We start from the raw sequence: 24,105 nt of genomic DNA, 5'->3' as shown, positions 1-24,105 counted from the left end.
AAGTCATGAGGTCGGTACGTGAAGTGGGAGGTGTGCCGAGATCAAGCCATGAGGTCGACACATGAAGTGGGAGCTGTGCTGAGACCAAGTCATGAGGTCGGCAAGTGAAACGGGAGGTGGGCCGAGACCAAGTCATGAGGTCGGCACGTGAAGCGGGATGCACGCTGGGACCAAGTCATAAGGTCGGCACATGAAGTGGGAGGTGTCCCGAGACCAAATCATAAGGTTGGCACGTGAAGCAAGAGGTGTGCCGAGACCAAGCTAAGTCATGAGGTCGGCACATAAAACACGAGGCATGTCGGGATCAAAGTAGGAAGTTAGGGGTTTATTTGAGCTCATAAACTAATCTTTGACGATTAACCAGTACTTATATTTTCCTTACCTTCCTTATTCCCTTTTCTTTTTGTCCCACGTAATCAATAAATAATCCTACCGAATCAATATATATTCATATAAAAGAGAGAATCAAGATTTGAATATCAATAAGGATGTATAACTTGTGTTTTAGATTTATTAATTAGAGAGAAGAATATTTATCAAATGATATCCTCCAAAAATCATTACAAAATATATATATTATATATATATATATATATATACATATTTAGACAAAAATTAAAACAGGGTGGAATCTGATTTTATTTTATTATAAAATATTCAATGACGACCATAACTTGTATCATATGGCTTAGCTATTAGAATAATAATAGTTTAAAGATAAAAAATAGCATATAATACAATGAAATATCGTTTTGATTTTTGAACAATACAGCACAACAGAGTTGCCGTGGCATGGGCACGAGCTGCTTTCCCTACTCGATAGTTGACTCCGATAGTTTTTTCTCTCAAGTAAATGCGGGCGTAGGTCGTCTAGGCCTCTCCCTCTTTCTCCTCCCTCGCTCCCTCTTTCTACTCCCCCCTCGCTCCGAGCTCTCATGGCGTCGCTCTCGAGTCCTACAGCGTCGTTAGCCTCTCATTCCGGATCTGCGAAAGAATTCCGCCCTCTACCCGTCCGATCCCGGCCGGCCTTCTTCATGCGCCGACCATTCGCCAGCAATCATGCGTCAAGGGGCAGGATAACGATCGCGGTTGCTCCCTCCGCCTCTCTCCGTCGTCCCCTTGTCTGCGAAGCCGCTGTGACTCCTCATGCGGGGATCGAAGGCCTCAACATTGCCGAAGATGTCACGCAGGTATTATCGACGAGACGTACCTTCCTTTCGTTTCTAATTTGATGTTTGTAAATTTCATTGCTTTGTGGCCAGAAGTATGATGTAGATGAAGAAATATGAAATCTTGATTGGATGTAGAGGCTACTCTTGGCATACTGTTATTATAGTTTCCCTCAATAAAGTGGTTTGGTACTTAGATCAGCAATTATCTAGGTTTGTTTTGTGCGCCTAAGATCATTGAGGATTTGTAGGCGTCATTTCTATTAGTAACAAAAAGGAATTATATCACTTCAGGCAAAGCGACCTGATTAAATTAAGCAAAATGAATGTCTCACTGTGTGGTCACATATATATATATATATCAGTTTGATATCTCAAGTTTTTACTGTATTAAAAAATATTGTTATGCTTTGGTACTATGATGTTTTATTGCCTTCTCTTTCAAACAATTAGATTAGGGTTTACATATCCAGCAGTTATCCTATCTTTAATTGTCTGCTTTTTTTCTGCAGCTGATAGGTAAGACACCAATGGTGTATCTAAACGATATCATGAAGGGTTGTGTTGCAAGCATTGCTGCCAAACTTGAGATAATGGAACCTTGTTGCAGTGTTAAAGATAGGTATAATGTTCTTTACTTGTTACTGCACTTTCCAGGAAAAAAAACCTTGATAAAGATATGATGCACCTGCTTCAGGATTGGGTACAGTATGATAGCTGATGCTGAACAAAAAGGGCTTATAACACCAGGAAAGGTAACCAAGATATTTTTGCACCTGAGTCATTTTTCGTACTTACAAACATAAATATGCAACATAGAGGGATGATTTTACTTTCACCACATTCTTTTGTTATTTTTACAAAATGCCCTAAGATTTTCATGGTTTTCTTTGGTTTACCACTCAAGATTGATTCATTTAGCTAACTAATGGTTAAAACCATGTGACATCCTTGTGCCCATGACCTGGAAGCTATATGGAAAGTTGACATGGGAAAAAAATATATTTCGATTTTTTTTTCTAGTTTTATCTCATTTTATAATTTCCTTTCATTTGTCTTTGTTTCTGCCACGAGGTGCCACATGGTATTGGTTGTTAATTGACTTAATGGAATTTGACTTAGGGGACATACCTAAGGGAATCTTGAAACTTTAGGTCCAAACTGATGGGAGATATTCTGCAGAAGTGGACAGTGAAAATTTTCCCATATATGTAAAAAAATTTCCTTAGGTCAACTATGGACAGGATAGTCAAATAAGTGTTCACAAACTTGTCCAAAGAAGTATATGGGCTTAATTGATATTCTTTATATTGGAAGGACACTTCATATGTTAAGATAATTTGAGAGCAATTCATTAGCACCTGCAGTTCTTAATAGTTCATGAAGGGTGAACAAAGGCTAGCAAATCCAATTTAAATTTCAAAATAGGTTGGATATGTTTCGGTTGTTCTGTTGTTAATTTTGTAAACCATCCTTTTATAATAAAATAATTAGTCAAATACATAACTAGAGTAGGAATTAGATAAAACCTGCAGTCCATCTTAATAGAGTTGAAGTTGAAACTGGACTCAACTCCAATTCAGATAAATATAGGTTGGAAGATCTTTGATTGTATTCTTATTAAAAGTTAATAAACATACTTTGCCAATGGAGAAACTAATTAAATACATTTGTATACTAGGAACTATTTTGGAAGTGCAAACATTGAACTGGATTGTTGAAACTTTTGGCCTGACAAGCAAGTTGCATACTGGCTTTAGGTATTCTGAATCCTTGATGAATGTTTCAATGACTTTAATTCTCTAAGTCCTCAAGTTCTCATTCAAACTTATTTATTTAGTTTTTGAATCCCTTACCTTTGTGTTTTGTTCTTGGATCTTATTGTAGTTGACTATACACATATCCTTTCGTTGTCATTGTAATTTGTATTTAGCTAAGTCTCGACCCTATTTTTATGAATCTGAAGAGTATATTGGTGGAACCAACAAGTGGTAACACGGGGATCGGTCTTGCATTTATTGCTGCTGCGAAAGGCTACAAACTGATTTTGACCATGCCAGCATCTATGAGCATTGAAAGACGAGTTCTTCTAAAAGCTTTTGGTGCAGAACTTATCCTTACAGATTCTGCCAAAGGCATGCCAGGGGCAATTCAAAAGGCGGAAGAGATTCTGAAGAAAACACCTGGTGCTTACATGCTTCAACAATTCGACAATCCTGCAAATCCAGAGGTGACATTATCATGATAATTTCCCTACTTTTCTTCTTCCATTTCAAATTCTATCCTATATTATTCCTGGATATTCTCATTGCAGATACATTATCAGACTACCGGCCCTGAAATCTGGGAAGATACAAGAGGGAAGGTGGATATTTTTGTCGCTGGAATTGGGACAGGTGGAACTATCACTGGTGTTGGCCGTTATTTGAAAGGAAAAAATCCTAACATTAAGGTGCTTAACTTATTCTGTTCTAAATGTTCTTATTTTCGCTATTCAATATTTTAGTTCCCGATTTTTGGTCTTGCTATTCTTCCTCAACTTCTTCAGGTCATTGGAATTGAGCCCACTGAAAGCAACATTCTCTCAGGGGGGAAACCTGGTATGAGCTACCAGCCTACCACTATATGCAAAACTTATTATTCTTCAACTTTTGATTGTCCCTTCAACAAAAGTCTTTTCATATAGGTCCACACAAAATTCAAGGAATTGGAGCAGGTTTTGTACCCGGGAATTTGAACCTTAAAGTAGTAGATGAGATTTTAGAGGTATGAGCTTGTGAGATTGTTTGCTAATGGGTTTGATTTTATCATTTGTAAGTCTATAATTCTCTATCTAGTTGTCCGACTCAATGGATATCAAGTTCTTGTTCACATGTTAGTAGCGCATCTAGTCGATACTTTGAAGTCTATAGTCTCTAATTAAAACTCTCAGTTCTAGACAACTCGTCATCTTCTATTTTAACAAGTGTTTCATTACGTCTAATATTGCTAAACATAAATTTCATATATTCTGTCTTTACTCTACTAAGTCTAAACTTTTTCACTTCTAGTGCTTCTCGCTAAGATTCTAGTTTAACATTTACTCTTTCACGTGTCTCTTCTATCAAAACAATATCATCTGCAAAAAACATATGCATTACGGTACTGTGTCTTGAATGTGTCTAGTGAGTTCGTCCATGATTAATGTAAAAGATAAGACTTAGAGCTGATCATTGATATAACCCTATCTTTATTGAAAATGCTTCAGTTAATCCACTTGAAGTCTTCAATTTAGTCGTTACATTCTCATGCATAATTAAGTTCAATATATGTTACACTAACACTTCTCTTTTCTAGAATTTGCCATATAATTTCTCTTGATCATAAGCTTTTTTTAAGTCAGTGAATACTGTGTTTTGATCTTGCTTTTGCTCCCGATACTTTTCAATTAATTGCTCGAGAAGATGTATAACTTCTATTGTTGACCTTCCAGGCATGAATCCAAATTGATTTTCAGTTACCGTGGTTTCCTTCGTTAATCTTTTTTTGTTACTCTTGCAATCTAGGTGGGTTCTTAAAAAAAATGGTTTTAGTTATCTAATTGGTCCTCACTGTGTTAATAGCGGTTTAGGCTATCACCTAAATTGAAATGGAAGGAGACCACTTTTCTTATTATTTAAGCCAAGGATCGAAATCTCGAGCCGTTTCGCTCTGTTGAAATTATCTTAATAAAAAAGAACACATGTACAAGGTTTATATAACCAGCATAACCCTAATAATACAAGAGGAAAAAACCTATCTACCCCTGTTTCTTACAACACTCCCCCTCAAGTTGAATATATATATCAAACATGTTCAATTTGCTAAGAACAGAATTAAACATAGTTTGGGGTATAGCCTTTGTAAACATATCAGCAAGTTGATCCTCAGATTTGACATAAGGCAAACATAGCTCTCCGGAATCAAGTCTCTCCCGAATAAAGTGGCGATCAATCTCAATATGTTTAGTCCGGTCATGTTGTACTGGATTATTTGCAATATTGATTGCAGCCTTGTTGTCACAATATAGCCTGAGGGGTAATTCTGCCTTTAATCCCATGTCTTCCAACAAAAAACACAACCATAACATTTCTGCAAGACCATGTGCCATGGCTCGATATTCTGCTTCAGCACTGGACCGTGCACAAACATTTTGTTTCTTACTTCTCCAAGTTACCAGGTTTCCTCTCAAAAAAGTACAATAGCCAGAAGTGGACCTTCTATCATCTCGAGAACCAACCCAATCTGCATCAGAATAACATTCCACTTTCAGATTACCACCTCCTTTGAACAACAAGCCTTTTCCGGGACATGACTTCAAGTACCTTAAAATCCTGTCAACAGTCTTCATATGGATAGTTTTAGGAGCATGCATGTACTGGCTTACCACACTAACAGGGTGATGTCAGGCCTAGTCATAGACAAATATAGTAATTTTCCAACCAACCTTTGATACGTTTCCTTTTCTAGACTTACAAGATCTTCCCCATTAGAACTAGTAAGATCATGATTTACTTCTATAGGAGTAGATGTTGGTCGACAACCCAACTTCCCTGTCTCCTTGAGTAAATCCAACACATACTTTCTCTGACATATATAAATTCCTTCTTGAGACTGAACAACTTCAATACCAAGGAAGTACCTCAATAGTCCAAGATCTTTAATTTCAAATTTTGATGTTAACTTGGACTTAAGGGTCTGGATTTCAGCTTCGTCATCACCTGTAACTATCATATCATCAATATAAACCAAGAGAATGATAGTTCTGCTCTCTTTCTTTTTAACAAAAAGTGTATGATCAACATTTCCTTGTTTAAAGCCAAACAATATCATGGCTTTGCAAAACCTATCAAACCATGCTCTGGGAGATTGTCCTGCAAACATTTCCTTTTGTTTCGATTCCAGGAGGTCGTAACATGTAGACTTCTTCATGAAGGTCATCATTCAAAAAGACATTTTTAACATCTAGCTGAAATAAAGGCCAATCATATTGAGCAGCAAGAGAAAGAATTACTTTGATCGAATTCAGTTTTGCAACTGGAGCAAAAGTCTCCAAGTAATCCACCCCATATGTTTGAGTGAATCCCTTGGCAACAAGTCTGGCTTTATATCTGACCACTTGACCCTCTGAATTATACTTGATAGCATAGACCCATTTAGAACCAACCAAGTTCTTCCCCTTTGGAGAATCAACTAATTCCCAAGTACCATTCCTGTTAAGAGCCTCTATCTCTTCATTCATTGCTTCCAGCCACCTAGCATCCTTTATAGCTTCATAATAAGAAGAAGGTATAGCATGATTTGATAACTGTGAAACAAAGACATGATATGAAGAAGATAAACGAGAGTAAGAAACGTGATTGGAGATAGGATGTTGAGTACATGACCTGACCCCCTTCCTAACAGCAACCGGAAGGTTCAGCTCATTCATATTTAATAACTGCTCAAGGAATCAGGAGCCAGAGCATCTGATTCGGCTAGCCGACCAGTAGTAGGTCCTTGCTTCTGTCTTCGTCGCTTGTAAGTGATAATTTCTTGTGAAGACTGCGAGCCCAGTGATGTATTTTCCATGACATCTAGTGGAATAGGAGATGAGACCACTTGAGGTACATATGGAGACACAGAAGAGGTAATATTCTCCCCCTGAGGATGAGGCTGAAGAGAATAATAAGACTCGAACTCAAAAAAGGTAATATCCTTCAAGATATATCTCGTCCTAGTAATAGGATTAAAGCACTTGTAGCCTTTCTGGCAAGTGGAATATCCTAGGAAAACTCCCCGTATAGAACGAGGATCAAGTTTGGAGGACTTGGGACTAAGAACATGAATAAAGCAGAGAGAGCCAAAACCCCGAGGTGTAAGGGAGAACAACGTGGTGCCAGGACAAAGAATAGTGAGAGGGCACCGATACCCGAGACCTTTAGATGACAATCTATTGATGATATAGGCAGCGACAAGGACAACATCAGCCCAGAAATATTTGGGTAAGTGGCGTTGAAATAATAGTGCACGGGTTGTTTCAAGGATATGACGATTCTTTCTTTCAGCCACTCCATTCTGTTGTGGTGTGTAGGGACAGGATGACTCATGAAGAATTCCTGAATCCTCAAGGAAAGTATTTAGAGACTGAGCAAAGTACTCACGGGCATTATCAGAACGTAAAGTCTTTACTCTTGTATGAAATTGAGTATCTACCATTCGACAAAAAATTTGAATGAGTCGAGGAACTTCTTCCCTGCTTTTCATCAAATAAAGCCATGTACAGTGGGTGTAATCATCAATAAAAGAGAGAAAATATCGATAGTCATCCAAAGAAGTCACAGGAGAGGGCCCCCACACATCAGAATGAATAAGATCAAATGGAGAAGAACTTTTCTTTATGGACTCAGAAAATTGAGTTCTACAATGTTTTGATAACTGACAGACTTCACACGGAAGTGACTCAAAAGAAACTGAAGAGAAAAGACTAGGAAATAAGACTTTCAAAGACCGAAAAGATAAATGTCCCAACCGGGAATGCCATAAGAGGATTTCTTGATATTTATTCTCCAAACACTGTGCTGTAGACTTCAGAGCAGATGTCGTTCCAAGCTGATAGTAATAAAGACCTCCTACTTCACGGCCAGTCCCAATCGTTTGCTTGGTCTCGAGATCCTGGAAGACACAATGATCAGGAAAAAAAGTTACTGAGCAATGAAGTTGTTTTATAATGCTGCTAACAGAAAGTAAATTAAGAGAAATAGAAGGGACATGAAGGGTAGAGGATAGGATAAAATGATCTGCCAGTTGTATGGAACCTTTGCCAGCAATAGTGGCTTTGGTTCCATTTGCAATGGTCACTTTATCTTGCCCAAAGGACAAAGAGTAGGAAATAAAGGAGTTAGCAACGTTTGTCATATGGTCCGTAGCTCCTGAGTCAATGACCCAGGGGCTATAAGAGCTCGAACCAACAATACTCAATCCCAAGCCACGGATACCTATGTGCGCTTGAGATGGAGTGGTAGAGGCAGAAGATGAAGCCTGTAGCCGCAAGAGAAGGTGCTGAAGGTTGGCAATGCCAGTAGAGGACAACCCAACAGAGGAACCAACAGTCTCCTCCTCCACTAATTTTTTGACAGCAACATTCCCACGACTAGGGGCCTTCTTGTCATCGTATTTGAATTTGTCAGGTTTCTTCTCTGGATATTTCTCCCAACAAAAATCTGAATCATGATTAGTCCTCTTGCAGTGCCGACAAAATTTATCACCTTTTCCTCTAGTTCCCCCAGGCTTGAACCTGTTTACAGAATTGACAAGAGCAGAAGTCTCCCCAATCGGAGTGCTGGTAGCAGAAATACCCTTGTTTCTCATGGTCCTTTTCCTGCCCTCCTCACTGAGAACTTTGTAGTAAACTTGTTCTAGAGAGGGAGTAGGATCAAGACTAAGAATTTGTCCTTTTAAACTCTCAAACTCTGCATTAAGCCCATCTAGAAACTTAATAATTCTGTCCTTCTCTAGAAGCTTTAGATATCTCTGGTGATCATCAGTGGAAATCCAATCCTTCCATCCTGTAATAGTCAAACTCATCCCACAATCCCTTCAGAGCAGCAAAATAATTGGTGACAGACATAGAACCTTGGACAAGTTTAAAGATTTGACTATTTAGCTGATAAGTACGTAGCATGTCATGCTTGCGTCCGTACATTTGCTCCAGTGTCTTCCACATGTCAAAAGCTGTTTTGTTATGAAGAATGACCTGTTTGATGCCAGAACTGACGGAATTGAGTATCCAAATCATCAACTGAATATTGTCACGCCTCCAAATACGAAAGTTTGGGTCCTTTTCATCGGGTTTCACTTTAGTACCATGAAGAATATCAAGTTTATCATGGCCTTCAGTATAAAGTTCAACAGCAACTGCCCAAGATGCATAATTTGTCTCTGTCAATTTCTCCGAGGTTATCTGAAGACTGGATCCTCCAGTTCCTGGCATTGTGAAAAACGGTTGTACCTGTCCAGAAGAAGTCATAGGATCTGTAGAAATACCAGAAGTTTCTCCAGAGGTGTCCGCCATAAAACAAACAGAGGAGGTGACACTTGGAAGATGCACAACGATCAAGATAGTTTAATAACAACTCAGCTATCAAAAAACAAACAACAAAAACCCGGCAATAATTTTTCTCTCCGTCAACAAGAAGCAATGAGCTTCTCTGTTCGGCAGCCAGCAAACAGGGAGCTTCTTTGTTCGGCAATTCAGAGGAGGCGCCCGAGCATGTGAAGGAGAAGGAGCTCGGGAGGAAAAAGGATCTGTGTTCTAGGTTGTTAGGGTTTTCTCCTAAAAGCCCTAGAATCGCGATCGGCCACAAACCCGCGCTTCTCTGTTTTGTTGCGGCGGAGAAGAGCTGGACGGTTGCGGGTGCGTCACGGCTGGTTGGAGGGCAGCTTCAATCGCGATCTGCAGGCGGCAACCTCTGCACGCGGCCGGATCGCAGCTGAAGGCGGCGTCGCACGCGTGGCCGTGCAACGCTTCGGAAGAGGTGAAAGGCTTGTAGCAGACGCGATGCCGATGGCGATGGCGGCGACTTCTGCTCGCGTATGAGTAGCGAGTGCCACCGATGCACCGGTCGGAACGGTGGCGGTGAGCCGCAGATCGGGAATCGCCGCTGGCGAGCAGAGAAGATCGTAGGCGGCGCGTTGCGTGGGAGAAACGACGCCGGCAAGGTCTCTGTCGCGCTCCCTCTTTTGGCGTGAGCGGCGGCGTGCGGTGGGCAGAGGCGTCAAGCAGAGAAGAGGAGGCGCGGCAGCGGCGTCGCGCAGAGAAGAATTGGCAAGTGGCGATCGGGGGAAAAAAAGAAGAGGAAGGAAGAGGAAAAAAAATTAGGGTTTTGGAGAACCTTGCTCTGATACCATGTTGAAATTATCTTAATAAAAAAGAACACATGTACAAGGCTTATATAACCAACATAACTCTAATAACACAAGAGGAAAAGACCTATCTACCCCTGCTTCTCACAACACGCTCAATACCGGCGAAATTTTTCGTTCCGTCAGCGAATTGGCACTGGCACCACCAGCACTAGCACCAACGTTCTGGCCGGGATACCGCCCGGAGGCATCGCCCGAGTCCGGCGACGCCTTCGGAGGCGTTGCGCAGGCCGCACATGCCCCGGTCGTGCAGTCCGCGCATGCCCCGATCGCAATTGTGGAATCTATTGTTTTAAACTTAGATTTAATAATCACACGTAGGTTAATAATTTTAATCAACTTCTAGTTATAGTTGAGATAATTTAAATGGACTTAATTAAAGTCTCATAAAATTATCCTATTATTTTTTAAAAAATATTTTATTTTTTATTTTTTATTTGTAAACATTTAGATTAAATTTTTTATTTTTAGTTAATGTATTTTATATTTTAAAAATATCAAAATATATATCGACATGACACGATACAGTACCGAAATTGTATCATTCCGGTCAAGTACGGAAATCTCGACACGGCTCGATATTTTAAACCTTGGTCTCTACCTATTCAATTAAGTTCTTATCACTCTTTTTTCTAATTATATTGGTTCTCACTTGTGATATCATGAGTTTACTTAAACTATGACAATCCTGTGATATAATATTGTAATAGGAAACAATTGTTAAGGTTATTTTCCCAGATAGTCCCCTCTACCCTATACGAACTATCATTATCATCATTTTACACTCGCATCCCTCAAAGGAGCTGATTGATGAGACTCACATTCAAGAATCTAGAGGACTATGAATTTAAGGTGGAGATGAGTCAGGCTGATGAATTTTCAGCCATAGTCAAATCATATAGTCCTCGAGACTCTTATAATGTATTAAGAACTCCCAGTCCACAAATCCTGAATGAAAACAAAATCAACATAAAGGTAACTCATCATCTTACCAACTCATTGAGATAACTGATAGTAAATTCAAATAAAATTTAGGTATATAGAGAGAACTAAAGAAAGCGGTAAAGGTGTATGAGTGACTTGAACCATACAACAACAGATGAGAGTGATCCATTTGCTTGAGTGGCATGCACAGGATGAGATGTAAGTTTAGGATCAGAAAAAAAATGTTACCAGGTATATTCTTAGATGGTCCAGACTATAAAATCCAGTTTTTTGACCCACAAACATTTTTCATACATGCAATAAAAGAATCTTCAAGGATTAAGGATTGCACTTTCTGAGATTGAATAGTCTGCCATTTGATGAAGTATAGATAATCCTCAACTGGTATGTCAAGGGTAGAAGTCCAATTAAAATATGTGAACCCGTACTGATTGGATATCTCCAACAAATTCAAAGAACCTATGGATGATTAAAGATATTGCTGCATGAGCAGAAACTCAAAAGTATGCAGAAATCAGGCCTGCTCCCTATAATATCATGGAATGTTTTCTTATATGAACCCACACGGATTGGATATCTCCACCAATTTGAAGAATCTATGGATATGATCAAATTTGGGAACTGAAATAAGATGTTGCTGTATGAGCTGAAATTCAAGATTACACAGATATCTGAGAGGAAATTGAGCAGAAATAGGGCTGGAATCCAGAAATGTTAGCACTGATCTGGAACCACAAGAATAGAAGAAGAGCACCACACCAATCAAAGAAGGCTGTGGATCAAAGAGGAATCCTTCTGTTGATCAAAAGGAAATAGTAGGTGATTCATATACGATGAATGAATAGAAAAAGCTCTGATTTGGAAACCAGATCTTAGTACCATCTGATGCAGATAGGAAGGATTTCAAATATCCGAGACATCAGTAAATTGAAAATCCGCTGTTGTCTTCTTCGTCTGTTATTTTCTGGAGAAGGAGATGAAGAAAGGACTTCAGCAATGACAGAAATGGCGAGGAACTCTCACCCATAGAAGCTTGACAGGAATAGCATGTGATTGAAAGAAGCTTGGGAGAGCACAAAAATGAAGGGTGTGGAAGAAGGAAACTGATTGAGCAGTTCTGGTCAATTGTCATGGGAGTCTCAGCAAATCCAGTGGATTGTCATTGGAGTTGGAGCAATTGAGCAGATCATTGATGTGGTTCTGGCTGGTGGTGACACAAGTGCTTGGCAATTGACTTGATTGGGAACTTTTAAGTCAGGAAGCAGGTGGTTGTGAACCTACCCTAATTAATTGGTTGATTTAAGTAGATGAAGAGGAAACAGCCAAGTGTGGAAGGCTCCCTGTGATTCTCATTAGGCAGCACCTGAGGTGATTGAACAGTTGCTCAATGGTGCTCGATAGATAATCAGTCGGAAGCAAATCATGCAGTGAGGATGATTATGCACAGGAATGATGAGATCCCTATTTTAATACCATGTTGCAAGGAAAATTGTTAGGGTTATTTACATGAAGTTTGTTTGCTTTTTTGTGTTTTGATATCACAACCTTACTTTCCCATAGACGTTCATTAGAAACTTACAAATAAACCCTTGATATTGTAAAATTTACAATTGGGTCCGAAAATATTTACAATTTCGTGCCTAACAAGATTAATATCACAAATCTCTGCAACTTTGTTGGCTCATGTTTTAAGAACTCAATTAATGCAGATACTTGCATTGAAACAGAGATTACTTGATAAAGGAATAGGAAAATTATACCAGAGTTTGAATATGCTTAGAGTTATACTACCAGCTATAATATTTTAGTCCTAAAATATTGTGCTTAGTATTTTTGTGGTTATAGAGTTTAACATTAATTGGTTTGGGTTTCTTTGTACATTATTCCTAAATTGTTTCTCATGTGGTTCATATTGAATCGGTCTGAATCAATTCTTGATGCAGCCCAATTCAGACAAGGTTTGTATCAGCTGTGACACAATGTGAATTAACAATCTTACAGATTCAGGTCAGCGGGTCTGTAAACCAGTCCAGAAATGGATTGGGCTTACATTTTATATGATGGGGTTTGACCATATTCATTAACATAGATAGAGATAAGGGTTTGCACCTTGTGATCTCCATTTAGACTGCATTGTTTTGGGTAATTTGCTTCCTCTGATAAACCTTATGACCTTCAATAAAATGATAATTTAGCCCTTTTTGATGATTAGACATGTTTGGACTTGGGAATTTACCAATATTTGCAATGTATCATCGTGCTGACTGCATACACATTTTGCATCTTTGGCATATTCTAAATCTTTTCATAGTAGTATACTTTTGTATCATCTTATGTTTTTTCCAACAGATATCAAGCAATGAAGCTGTTGAAACTGCAAAACAGTTGGCTCTTCAAGAAGGATTGCTGGTATGTAATTTTTCAATGTTGGATTCCAAGTTTCATATGAGCTATTTTGTTCTTAGTCTCTCATTAACATATATTGATCAGTAAATGTATGATGCTTCTTATATTACTGGCAACTAGAATTTAAAATCTTAGTATGTAGTGTCTGGTAATTCATTATCTGCATCGTCAATATAGTCAGTATCCAATGAGGACCAGTGGCTAAACTGCCCAATTTTGGGTGGTCTAGGTGTGTACCCTGTGTACTGCCCTGGATGCTAATCTTCTATATAACAAATGTATAACCATTGGACGTCAATTATACAACCACTCCCTCTCTTTTTTTACTGTGAAATCATATATTACCCTTATAAATCATTAGTCTCTTCTGTCCTTTTCTATTATCTTTAAAATTCACTCTTGTAAATTCTTTCTTAATTTGTACTACCTCATTTATCGATCTTACATGGCAAGATGTCATGTGATTGTAGCAACAAAACACCAATAGAAGTGTATCCACTACAGAATATACATCCTGCAATGGAGATCTTACATGGTTTGAATTTCATCTCACTAGCTATAATAAAGTTCCTCAATGCTCTGAAGTGCATATAAGTTTATCAATCCTGCAAGAAAATAATTGAAGATTGATGAGCCAAAAAATGATCAAAACTCATGCAATAACAGAAGTTCAATCAACCAGCTGACAAACTTAATAAGGTTCATGACTTCAAAAGGTTTATAGTTAGCTTCCCGAGGCCTTTCTTGATATTGAAGTCATTTCAAGACGGAACCAGTAGTTTCAGTGGTGGCATAGATGCTAGTGCAGGAATCACTTCTAGTGCCAACATTTGAGTCAATGTTGATCTCACATTTAATTTTCTTTCAGAATAGCAAGCATATTGATATTAGAGAGCAATTAGGTGTAGCTCCAATTTGAAATAAAGTGAGAGAAAATTGATTGAGATAGTATAGACATGTTTAAAGATGACTAATAAATTCTGTACTTAGAAGACTAAAGAATGCTTAGTTAATGTAATAAAAAATGATTTAATTAATTTGAAAACTAGTAAAATGGCCTTGCATAGGGCTCTATAGAGGATAACATTCATGTAGCCAATGCTAAATAATTAGAACAAATGTGACATTAATGATGACCCACAAACATACAAACTGAGCGTCAATTGTTCATGCCTTGAAGGGAGCTAAACAAAGCCACATTGATGTGCAATAATAAGACAGTGCCCACAAGAGAGTATCCATGTATCATAATTTCCACAAGGTAATCACCACTTTTTTCAATTATAATAATGAAGTTACATTTTTAGAAAAATTATTTTTCCATAAATTAAATAAATTGTATACAGATAATTCATATAGGTGAGTGATCAAGAAAGTTACACCCATTTTTATAGTTTGATCGAGGAAGTTATACAAGAAATTGTCTATAGATACATTGTTCAAGCTACATAGGATCATGGTTTAAAATTTCGACTCATGTCGAAGTTTCGGTTTTGGACTAGAACGATACGATTTCAATATTGTGTTGTGCCGTGCGGATATAGTTTCGATATATTTTTTTAATTTTTAAATATAAGTGTATATTAATTTTATTAATATTTGATTATTAAATATGCTCACTATTGATGCTATATTTTGAAGTGTTGAGTTTAGATTTCAATATTTTTTCATAAGATAATATCTATTAAATTTTTGTAAAAATTATTTTAAAAATAAATAATTCTCAAAATTCAAAACTAAATCTAAAATTATAAAATCATTTAAAAAGCTCAAAGATAATTATAAAATTATTTGAATGTCTTAAATTATTTTTTGAATGTATTTGTAATTTTTTAAAAATTTATTTAAAATGTTTAAGAATTATATTTTGGAAAATTTTTAGATTATTCAATTTTTAATATATATTAAAAATTTTAAATTATTTTATTGATTATTAATTATTTTTAAAATTTTAAATTAATTGTTAATATGTTGTAACTATTATTAATAATAATTATAACTATTATATATAATTAACAATTTATTTATAATAAAAAATACATATTAAAAAAATAAAAAATTTAACCAAATAAAAATCGGGGTTCTCGCTGGTCGCGACACCCTCCGTGCTTTGCGAAGGGCCACAACACCCTCCGCTCTCCCGCGGGACTGCGACACCCTCTGCGACTCTGCAGATGATCGTTGTAGGGTCACGACACCATTCGCAACCTTGCAAGGCCGCCGCGGACCACGTAGTGGAATTGCAATCACATTGTCGGTCCTGCACCGGAATGGTAAATATCACTCATTTCGGACAAACCGACTTAGTATTTTAAACCATACATAGGATTATGGTGTTAATCTCAAAAGTTATTGAATAACTACTAGTTTTCTTGCAGATGATCTAGATGCCCCATCTAGAGCCGTCAATTTAGGTTGGGTTGGTCGGGTTGACCCAATTTGCCAAACAATTTAAGCGAGTTGGATTGAAATGTTATCAATCCATTTAAAAGCGGGTCTAAACGGGTCAATCCGTGCAGATTGTAGATCAAGGCGGGCCGGGGTTGTTCAGGTTGGCCCATGGGTTGAGAAGGGGAAAAAAATAGAAATTCAAAACATAAATAGGCCTTCAAGTTAAAGTTTATTTATGAAATGATCAAATTGAATTGTAGGGGGTTTTCTATATTTTTTATATTTTTTTGTGGGTTGGCCTACCTAACTTGCAACCCACCTTGGGTTGGGGATTTTCAACCGCCATGATGGCGGAGTGCTCGACCCCGTCCTACAACGGGTTGGCTTGTTTGACAGCTCTAGCTCCATCTAACCCACTTTATTGACTTATTGATATTTTACAACATGCAAGACGTTAAATATTGGTAATGAAGGCTTGATTGATCACCCAATTAATTCATCAACAATGTTTGATGTGGTGCATACTTGATATTGAAAATTCACTTAATGCTATATTTTGCAATAAAAGAGTTAATGATGTCACTCATTCATCATATTAGAGTCACTTCTATGAAAATGAGGTTGGATTCAAATGGTATGGTTTCAGAGTTGCTCGAGTGTTTGATGGAAAGGAAATAGAGAAGATACTAGTTTTGATGTAATTTTAAGATCACATTGCGTGGATGATATTGGTGGTCCACCATTATAAATTTTCTCAACCAAGTCCATATAAAAGAAGCCGTAGATGAATTATCTACTATAACTTTTATGAAACTCTGAAAATATTAAGGCTGAATTCCAACCATTTATTGACATCATTTATAAAAGATGGGAAAGACAAAATTTTGCTAGATATTTGAAACACACTAGCCTGGCTTTTTAACACTGTTACAATCTCACAGTAGAGGACCACTTGCTAGACAATTCAGTAATGAAACAAACATGATTCTGAAGTGGAAACCATAAGCAAAGGTCATTTGTTTCAAAAACATAAATGTCAACGTCATATGATATTAGATTTAAATCAATGTAAATCACATTAATATGGATCATAATTTAAGAGAATTGTAATAATTCTTTTTGATTCAATCCTCAATATGAATTATATTTTAGACAATGTTTCGTCAAAGTTATATCTTAACCATTAAACTAAACTAAATCCATCAGAAATCAGATCAGATTCATCATAAAAATAAAATAAAAAGGGAATCCTTTGTAATGATGTTAGTTTAGAGTTTGGTAAAAAAAAAACTGTCACGTGAGTGAACCATGAGGTTGGGACAATGAGAACATGTCTCGCCCCATCAAGACTTAGAATCAATAATGATTGAGAATTCTTACCACATCAAAATTGTCTTCCTCTTATCTTCACATAGCACCATCATTTTTATCATCAGTTGTTTGATGCCACTGGACCTGATCAATGATAATGGTGGAGTCCATGATGATTGTTATATTGTTGGAATCACATGGATGATGAAATATCTGGTTGTCCATTCCATTTTAATTCTAAATGAAACGAAAACGACAACATTTGACGTAATTTGAGAAACTGACATATGAGCCTACATTCTTCGTTCATGAATCATGACATGCTCCATCAATCAGTATTAAATGAGACATAGCATTATCTTATTTAATATAGTGTAGCTTAGTGCATCCTTAATACACTAGGTTAGTCATGTTTCATTAATTTACTATTTCCTAATTTATTTTATTTTACAGAAATATATAAAATTTGTTTGATGTATGTGCACCAGAAACATTCAATGTAGTGTTTCTAACTTTGAGCTCAAGTCTGTAATTACTGTGCTTTCACGTCGTGTGGATTTCCTGAAGCCCTTAATCAGCGCTTCTTAATTCTGTAATTCTTTTTCAGGTTGGTATTTCTTCTGGAGCAGCAGCAGCTGCTGCAATAAAGGTTGCAAGTAGGCCAGAAAATGCTGGAAAACTTATCACGGTATGTCATTAGTTAATTACCTAATATAATAAATTTGGTTACTGAAAAGTGTTCTTATTGCAATGTTATCAATTATATTATTTAATCTTTCTTTCCTTCAAACTGTTAAAATTTGAATTTTTTTTCATCATCTTTTCTTTGTCAAATGTTTCCCAAAGTACTAAATAATATTATATTGAAATGCCTTTCTAGTTGAAAAACTATTAGAAGGATTAAATTCTTAGAAAGAAGCATTACATATTTAAAGGTTAAAGAATATATTGTCATTTATGACCATTGTACTATTTACGTGGGACAAGTTTAAAATTTTAGAATGATATAATAGCTGATGGAGTAAAACTTGATCGGGCAAAAAAGTTGGGACAATTTGCCTTGTGATCTTGCCATAACTAATGTATACAATTTTGTGTTTAAGGGCTTTAACCTCTTGTTTTGTGAATGTTATGAGGAAATCACAACGGGTCAAAAAGTTGAGCTATTTGAGCGTTTGAACTTTAGTCAAGCGAAGTTGGTTGGAGTTGGGCCATGCTGAATCTAGTTCCTCCAGACTAGAAGTGTAACAAGTTCAGCTCAAGTAGCTCGACCGAGGTGATAGCTAATTGTGCCGGCTTGGAGAAAAGTGGGGAGTAAGCTTAAGTGAATTGAGATGGAGAGTGACAACTTGTCGTCCCTTGAAAACTACTCCAGACTCTAAACCCTCTCTATAGGTCGCATAACGAATGCCCATCCAAGGCCTTCAAGTTGGTTTGGCTTTTTCCACTTCTCAAACTTTGCTTATTGATCAACTTGACTAGGCAAATATAGCTCATCCATGTACTGTTGCCCAATCCTATGAATCCATTTTTGATCACATTGTTAAGTTGTTAACTAACGTCCATGAATGTGTCAGTATCTCAACAGTTATTGATGATAGTGGCTAATTTTATCTGCATCATTGAACACAATCGAATTACTCTTCCTTATAATGACAGATTTTTGCACTGCATTCTTCTCGACATTTCTCCTCTACTATAGAATTCTAAATCCTCTAAACTGTATGTTTTGCTGGCTAGGTTGTGTTTCCTAGCTTCGGCGAGAGATACCTTTCATCTGTGCTGTTCCAATCAATTCGAGATGAATGCGAGAAGATGCAACCTGAGCCCTGATGTTGACTTTCCAACAGCTTCAGCTGATTTCATTCATTTTAGTTTCCTACGGGTGCAAATGCAATCTATACATGCTCTTCTCAACAAATAAAGTTACTGCACCATATAAATTTCATGGTCAGAAAGTATTTCACATATACATTTTTACATTCACTTTACTTTCTTGTACTTGAGATAACTTGAGATGCCTTGAGATGTTGAATAAAAGGAATTTGGTTTCTATAAAATAATTTTTTTATTTATTCTTCACATGTTTAAACTTAATTAATTTATTGCATGAGGTTAGGTGATGCATCTAAGAAAAATAACATTGATATCAGAAATATTTTACAAAAGGGTAACAGGTAATATTTATAGGAGTCTAAATAAAAAAAGTAAATTATATTATGGAGGATAAAATAGTTTTTTTTTTTAAAAGAAAAAGTAAGACTGTTATTATTTTATCTGTTGAATTATTTATTTTCGTTTTTTTAATACATGGAGTGCTTAATTCGAAAAGAAATGTGAAGGGAAAAATAATAAAGTAGATAGATAAAAAATGATGACAAATTAATAAGTAAGTTTTGAGAAATAAAAACTAATTATTTATGGAAGTCTTAATTTTCATACACTTAAATTGATAAATTGTATATAAAAAATATATTCTTTTTATGTCTTTTAATTTTGTAATTATTTACGCAGACCAATCGACTGGTTTTATGAACTTTGAAAATTTAATAAATAAATCCACTTCCAAGCACATTTATTCATTTTTATTTTAATGTGTGGTAAATCTGTGCCAAATTTATCTATGATCAACAAGTGAGATTGCTGCCAGGGTCAACTCCCAGTTGACTGCAGTAATCCCTGAAATAGCCGACACGAGCGTTGACCGTCGCGGGATTGTTGCCGTCGCACTCGAGGGCGCCGTTGATCGCGCGGATGGTGGCGCCGAACCCTTGGCCGGAGATGATGAGGGAGTGGCAGTTGTTCATCCAGTACCACAGGGCGGTCCTGAAGGAGATGACGACGTCGTTGGCCACCGTCTCCGGCGCGCCGAGGCCGTCGAAGCCGATGTCCCGGCCGGCGGGGCCGTAGTTGAAGTTCCAGGACAGTTGGATGGGGCCGCGGCCGTAGTAGTTCCTCCCGGCGACGCACGGCCACTCGGTGTTGGTCTCGTCGCAGTAGTCCCTTGATGCGCCGTTGATCTCTTCGATGTAGCAGAAATCTGCATATTTCCATTAGAAGTAAGTGCGATGCATTTGTGATCTATTGCGTGTCTTCCAATTGGTGGAGAAAACGATCGAACTCACGTCCAGTCTCGTGCGTGACGTGGGCGAAGAAGGCGGCGATCTCACGGCGGGAATCGTCGGTGGAGCCAGTGCGGCCGAAGTTGGGGTAGTAGCCGGCGGCGGTCAGGAATGCGTCGCGCGAGTAGAATCCCCTGCCGACGCAACCGCCGTCAGCCTGGCCGATGATGCCGTCGAAGAAGCTCTGCGTCACCACGTTGGCCACCGAAACGTCGTTGGTCGGCGAGGTGTAACACGGCCCCTCCCGGCACCCGGCGCCGCAGTAGTCGTCGCCGGTGCCGCAGTAGCCGAAGCGGCTACAGCAGAGGTCGGCGGAGCAGCCGCAGTTTTGGGCGGCCGCCGTCGCGATCCCGGCGAGGGAGTGCCACCGCAAGTGTCATAGGGTTAGATTTGGGGAGAGCCATTAATGACTCTGTTTCGGTGAAAGGCGGAAGAAGAGATGATGGAAATGAGTAAAGAGAGTGGAATTTATCGAGCAGAGAAGGTGACTATCGAGCTGTGGCGGCGCGTTGACTATTCAATGGTCGACTCCAGTTCATGGATAAATGCAGGGAAAGGATTTCTTTGAGTGGAGAAAAGTCAAGGAATGGAGGAGTTGTTTTATAAAATTTTGTTCTGGAATTACTAGTGTCTAAAATTTCCTACGTACATTGGTCAAACCATCGAGAATACGTAATTAGTCAACAACTACTAGCAATAAGGCACGTTGGCAGTAATCCTTTTAGTCAAACTACATTGGTCAAACCATCAAGAATACTTAGATAGTCAACAACTACTAGTAAAAAGGCACGTTGGCGGCCATCCTTTTAAAAAGTCATACCATAACAAGAATATCTTCAACTACTGCCCTTATCACTCGAGTAAGATCACACCAATTTACAATTAGATCACACCAATTTACAGTTTGATGATTATCTTAAACTCAAGCACTATGAAAAAAAAATCCGGGGAACTTTAGAAGCTCGAGACATGTTACAAATTAATTTCCTAAATTAGTTTAATAATGAATATTTGTGATGACAATTAATATTGTTACAAAATAAAATCTTAAACTACGTTAATTTATACGTTTATTTGAATAGTTTCTTATTTACTTTTTTATTTCTTAGCGCTAATAATCCAATTTAAACACTTATGATCATGAAACCTCTTTGATAATATATATTTTCATCTTTATGGGGAACACTCTTATAGTCTTCTATTGTCTGCCTACAATCTTAATCCTTTGAAATCTCCCTTTTCTTCTTATTTCTTCTTCTTCTCCTCCTCATAATTTCTTTTATAATCATCTCCTTATTTTAAATGTTAATGCACCTTATAATATTTTTTTAAGTCAGAAAAAAATTTAAAAAGTACCTTTTATTTTCAATATTAAAGGAATACCTTATTTTTTTAAATATAAAATTAATACTCCATATTTAGTAACTTTTACTAAACCTACTCCAACATATTTAAAATTATTAAATAATTATATTTAAAACTATTTAGCATGGGTTAAAATTACTCAAATAGTAGTTAAATTGCTCTAATTCAATTAAAACGGATCCAACTTAATCAAAATTGCAAATATAATGTTTGATCAAAACTACTATAATGGGAAATATTTTTTTTTTATATCAAAACTACTAAAATATAGAATAGTTAACCAAAATGACTTTAAATAGTTTTAATCATGTGAGAGTAATTTTGGTCAAAATTGCTCCAATAACTCACAATTTTCTTTAAATCTACTTCAATTATTTTGTATTGGAGCTATTTTTACTAATAATATTATAATAATGTTGATCAAGTGTATTATGAAGTTTCTTTATAATATATTTTTAAAATAAAGTGTTTTTCATTGTTAATAAAAAAAAATCACTCTTTTCATTTTTTTTGCTTTACTTTCTTCTATTTTTTTTTTTATAAAAAAATAAATGTCATGACTAGGGAGTCTAGTGAATTTAAGGTTGATTATCATTTCTATCAAAGGTTGTGAACTGTACTCACATTTATTTATTTTAGAAGTGAAATACATATTTATGTCAACACAATCGATAATTTATTTTTCAGTAAAAGATGAAATCCATTACTTCAGTAACTCCACATGGTCATAGACCCGACCACGATTTAGAACCGCCGGTTTGACGGTTCATGGCAGGTCGACCTTTAACCTTAACCGTCCAAGACGGTTACGGTTCACGGTTCAGAACCGCCGGTTCACGGTTCGGTTCACGGTTCGCAACGGTTAGAGATTATTATATTAAAAATTTAAAATATATATAAAAGAAATATTGAAAAAAGAGAGAAAAGTCGATGTAGTTTAGTGGTGCGTATTCCTTTCTTTCACGCGGGAGACTCTGGTTTGATCCTCACTTACGACATGTAAATATAATTTTGAAATAAATATATAAATAAATTTATTGAATAATTTTACTAAAGATGTTGTAGTATAGTGGTCTCTGTATCCATTTCTCATGCGGAACTCTCGGTTCGATCCCCACCAATCGCGTATTATAATATATTTGAAATAAATATATAACTATATTATATATAATATCGTATTGAAATTATGTATAAAAGTCATTGGCACATACAATTCGTCCCGTCTTTGACCGGTGAGAAGCGTATTAAAATTGAATTAAATAAATATAAATATAGTATATATATAATTATATTAATTATATAAACAAAAGGTGTTGTAGAACAGTGGTGAGTATATGCGCTTGTGTCTTGAGATGTCTTGGTTCAATCCCCTGTATTGATAATATATACAAATGAAAAAAATCATAAAATTAAAAAAAACCAAATCGGCGGTTCAACCCGCCGGTGAACCACCAGTTAACCGGCGGTCTGCCGGTTCCGGTTCGGCCCGGCTAACCGGGTCAATGGGGGTTGACCCGTTGACCCGGTCCGAATCCGGGCCGGGTCCATGCTGGACCCGGCCCGTGGTCGGGTCTACATGGTCAGACCCACAACTATCTATAAGGAGGTAAATCGAGAAGCTGCAGTTGGCCACGACGAAGAAGGGTATTACCTCGATTTCGTTGAGATTTGACCCTGCTCACTTTAACAAATCTGTCCCATTATAATCAACTCAATTATATTCGAGGGCGACAATTTATTTCTTGCTACAAGATCTTTAATTTTTAATTTTTAACAAGTCTTGGTTCAATCCCCATGACATGTTAAATTATAATTTAATTAAATAAAAATAAATATATTTTATATAAAAATGTATTGATAATATATACAAATGAAAAAAAATCATAAAATTAAAAAAAACCAAACCGGCAGTTCAACCCGCCGGTTAACCAGCGGTTCAACCCGCGGGTTAACCGGCGGTCCGTCGGTTCCAAACGGCTTGAACCTTAACCGGCCCGGCATCCTACCGGGCCGGTTCCGGTTCGGCCCGGCTAACCGGGTCAATGGGGGTTGGCCCGTTGACCCGGTCCGGGTCCGTGCTGGACCCGACCCGTGGTCGGGTCTACATGGTCAGACCCACAACTATCTATAAGGAGGTAAATCGAAAAGCTGCAGTTGGCCATGACGAAGAAGGGTATTATCTCGGTTTCGTTGAGATTTGACCCTGCTCATTTTAACAAGTCTGTCCCATTATAATCAACTCAATTATATTCGAGGGCGACAATTTATTTCTTGCTACAAGATCTTTAATTTTTAAATTTTATTTTATCTTAAGTAAATACTCTTTACTAACTTTATTAATTGGTACAATTTATTTATTTATTTTTGCTGATAGCACACATTCTCTATAATTTTTAATTTTTATTTTATCCCTGGGGCAATGGTGCAACGGTAGGACATCCGAGTTTTGATCCAGGGATCCGCGGTTCGATTCT

General features: G+C 37.2%; 1 protein-coding gene and 2 pseudogenes across 1 annotated transcript; 1 reads left to right on the top strand and 2 right to left on the bottom strand.

Annotated features, from left to right (window-relative positions):
* Nucleotides 1-832: 832 nt before the first annotated feature.
* On the top strand, nucleotides 833-19,189 carry LOC141829152 (cysteine synthase-like). The gene is made up of 10 exons (XM_074716570.1): nucleotides 833-1,190; nucleotides 1,682-1,791; nucleotides 1,867-1,924; nucleotides 3,136-3,399; nucleotides 3,484-3,621; nucleotides 3,718-3,769; nucleotides 3,856-3,935; nucleotides 13,386-13,445; nucleotides 17,752-17,832; nucleotides 18,885-19,189. Exons 1-10 carry the CDS (start codon nucleotides 936-938, stop codon nucleotides 18,975-18,977), a joined length of 1,191 nt encoding a protein of 396 aa, XP_074572671.1. The 5' UTR covers nucleotides 833-935; the 3' UTR covers nucleotides 18,978-19,189.
* Nucleotides 7,918-8,796, bottom strand: LOC141848279 (uncharacterized; annotated as a pseudogene).
* A 523-nt stretch (nucleotides 19,190-19,712) lies between the features above and the next one.
* LOC141837709 (endochitinase EP3-like) lies at nucleotides 19,713-20,685 on the bottom strand (annotated as a pseudogene).
* Between the last annotated feature and the right edge of the window lie 3,420 nt (nucleotides 20,686-24,105).

The sequence above is a fragment of the Curcuma longa genome, chromosome 1 (assembly GCF_044706935.1).
Source record: "Curcuma longa cultivar G26 ecotype Majalengka, Jawa Barat chromosome 1, ITB_CL_G26_1.1, whole genome shotgun sequence".
NCBI classification, from domain to species: Eukaryota; Viridiplantae; Streptophyta; class Magnoliopsida; order Zingiberales; family Zingiberaceae; genus Curcuma; species Curcuma longa.
Note: the sequence above shows the minus strand (reverse complement) of the source record. Positions and strands in the feature narration are given on the sequence as shown.

What these genes read in the sequence shown, in the direction of transcription:
- LOC141829152 (XM_074716570.1), top strand. Translation starts at nt 936, where the DNA reads ATGGCGTCGCTCTCGAGTCCTACAGCGTCGTTAGCCTCTCATTCCGGA. An exon ending in TGTTGCAGTGTTAAAGATAG is followed by an intron (nt 1,792 to 1,866) that starts GTATAATGTTCT and finishes CACCTGCTTCAG; the next exon opens with GATTGGGTACAGTATGATAG. An exon ending in ATGCTGGAAAACTTATCACG is followed by an intron (nt 17,833 to 18,884) that starts GTATGTCATTAG and finishes TTTGCTGGCTAG; the next exon opens with GTTGTGTTTCCTAGCTTCGG.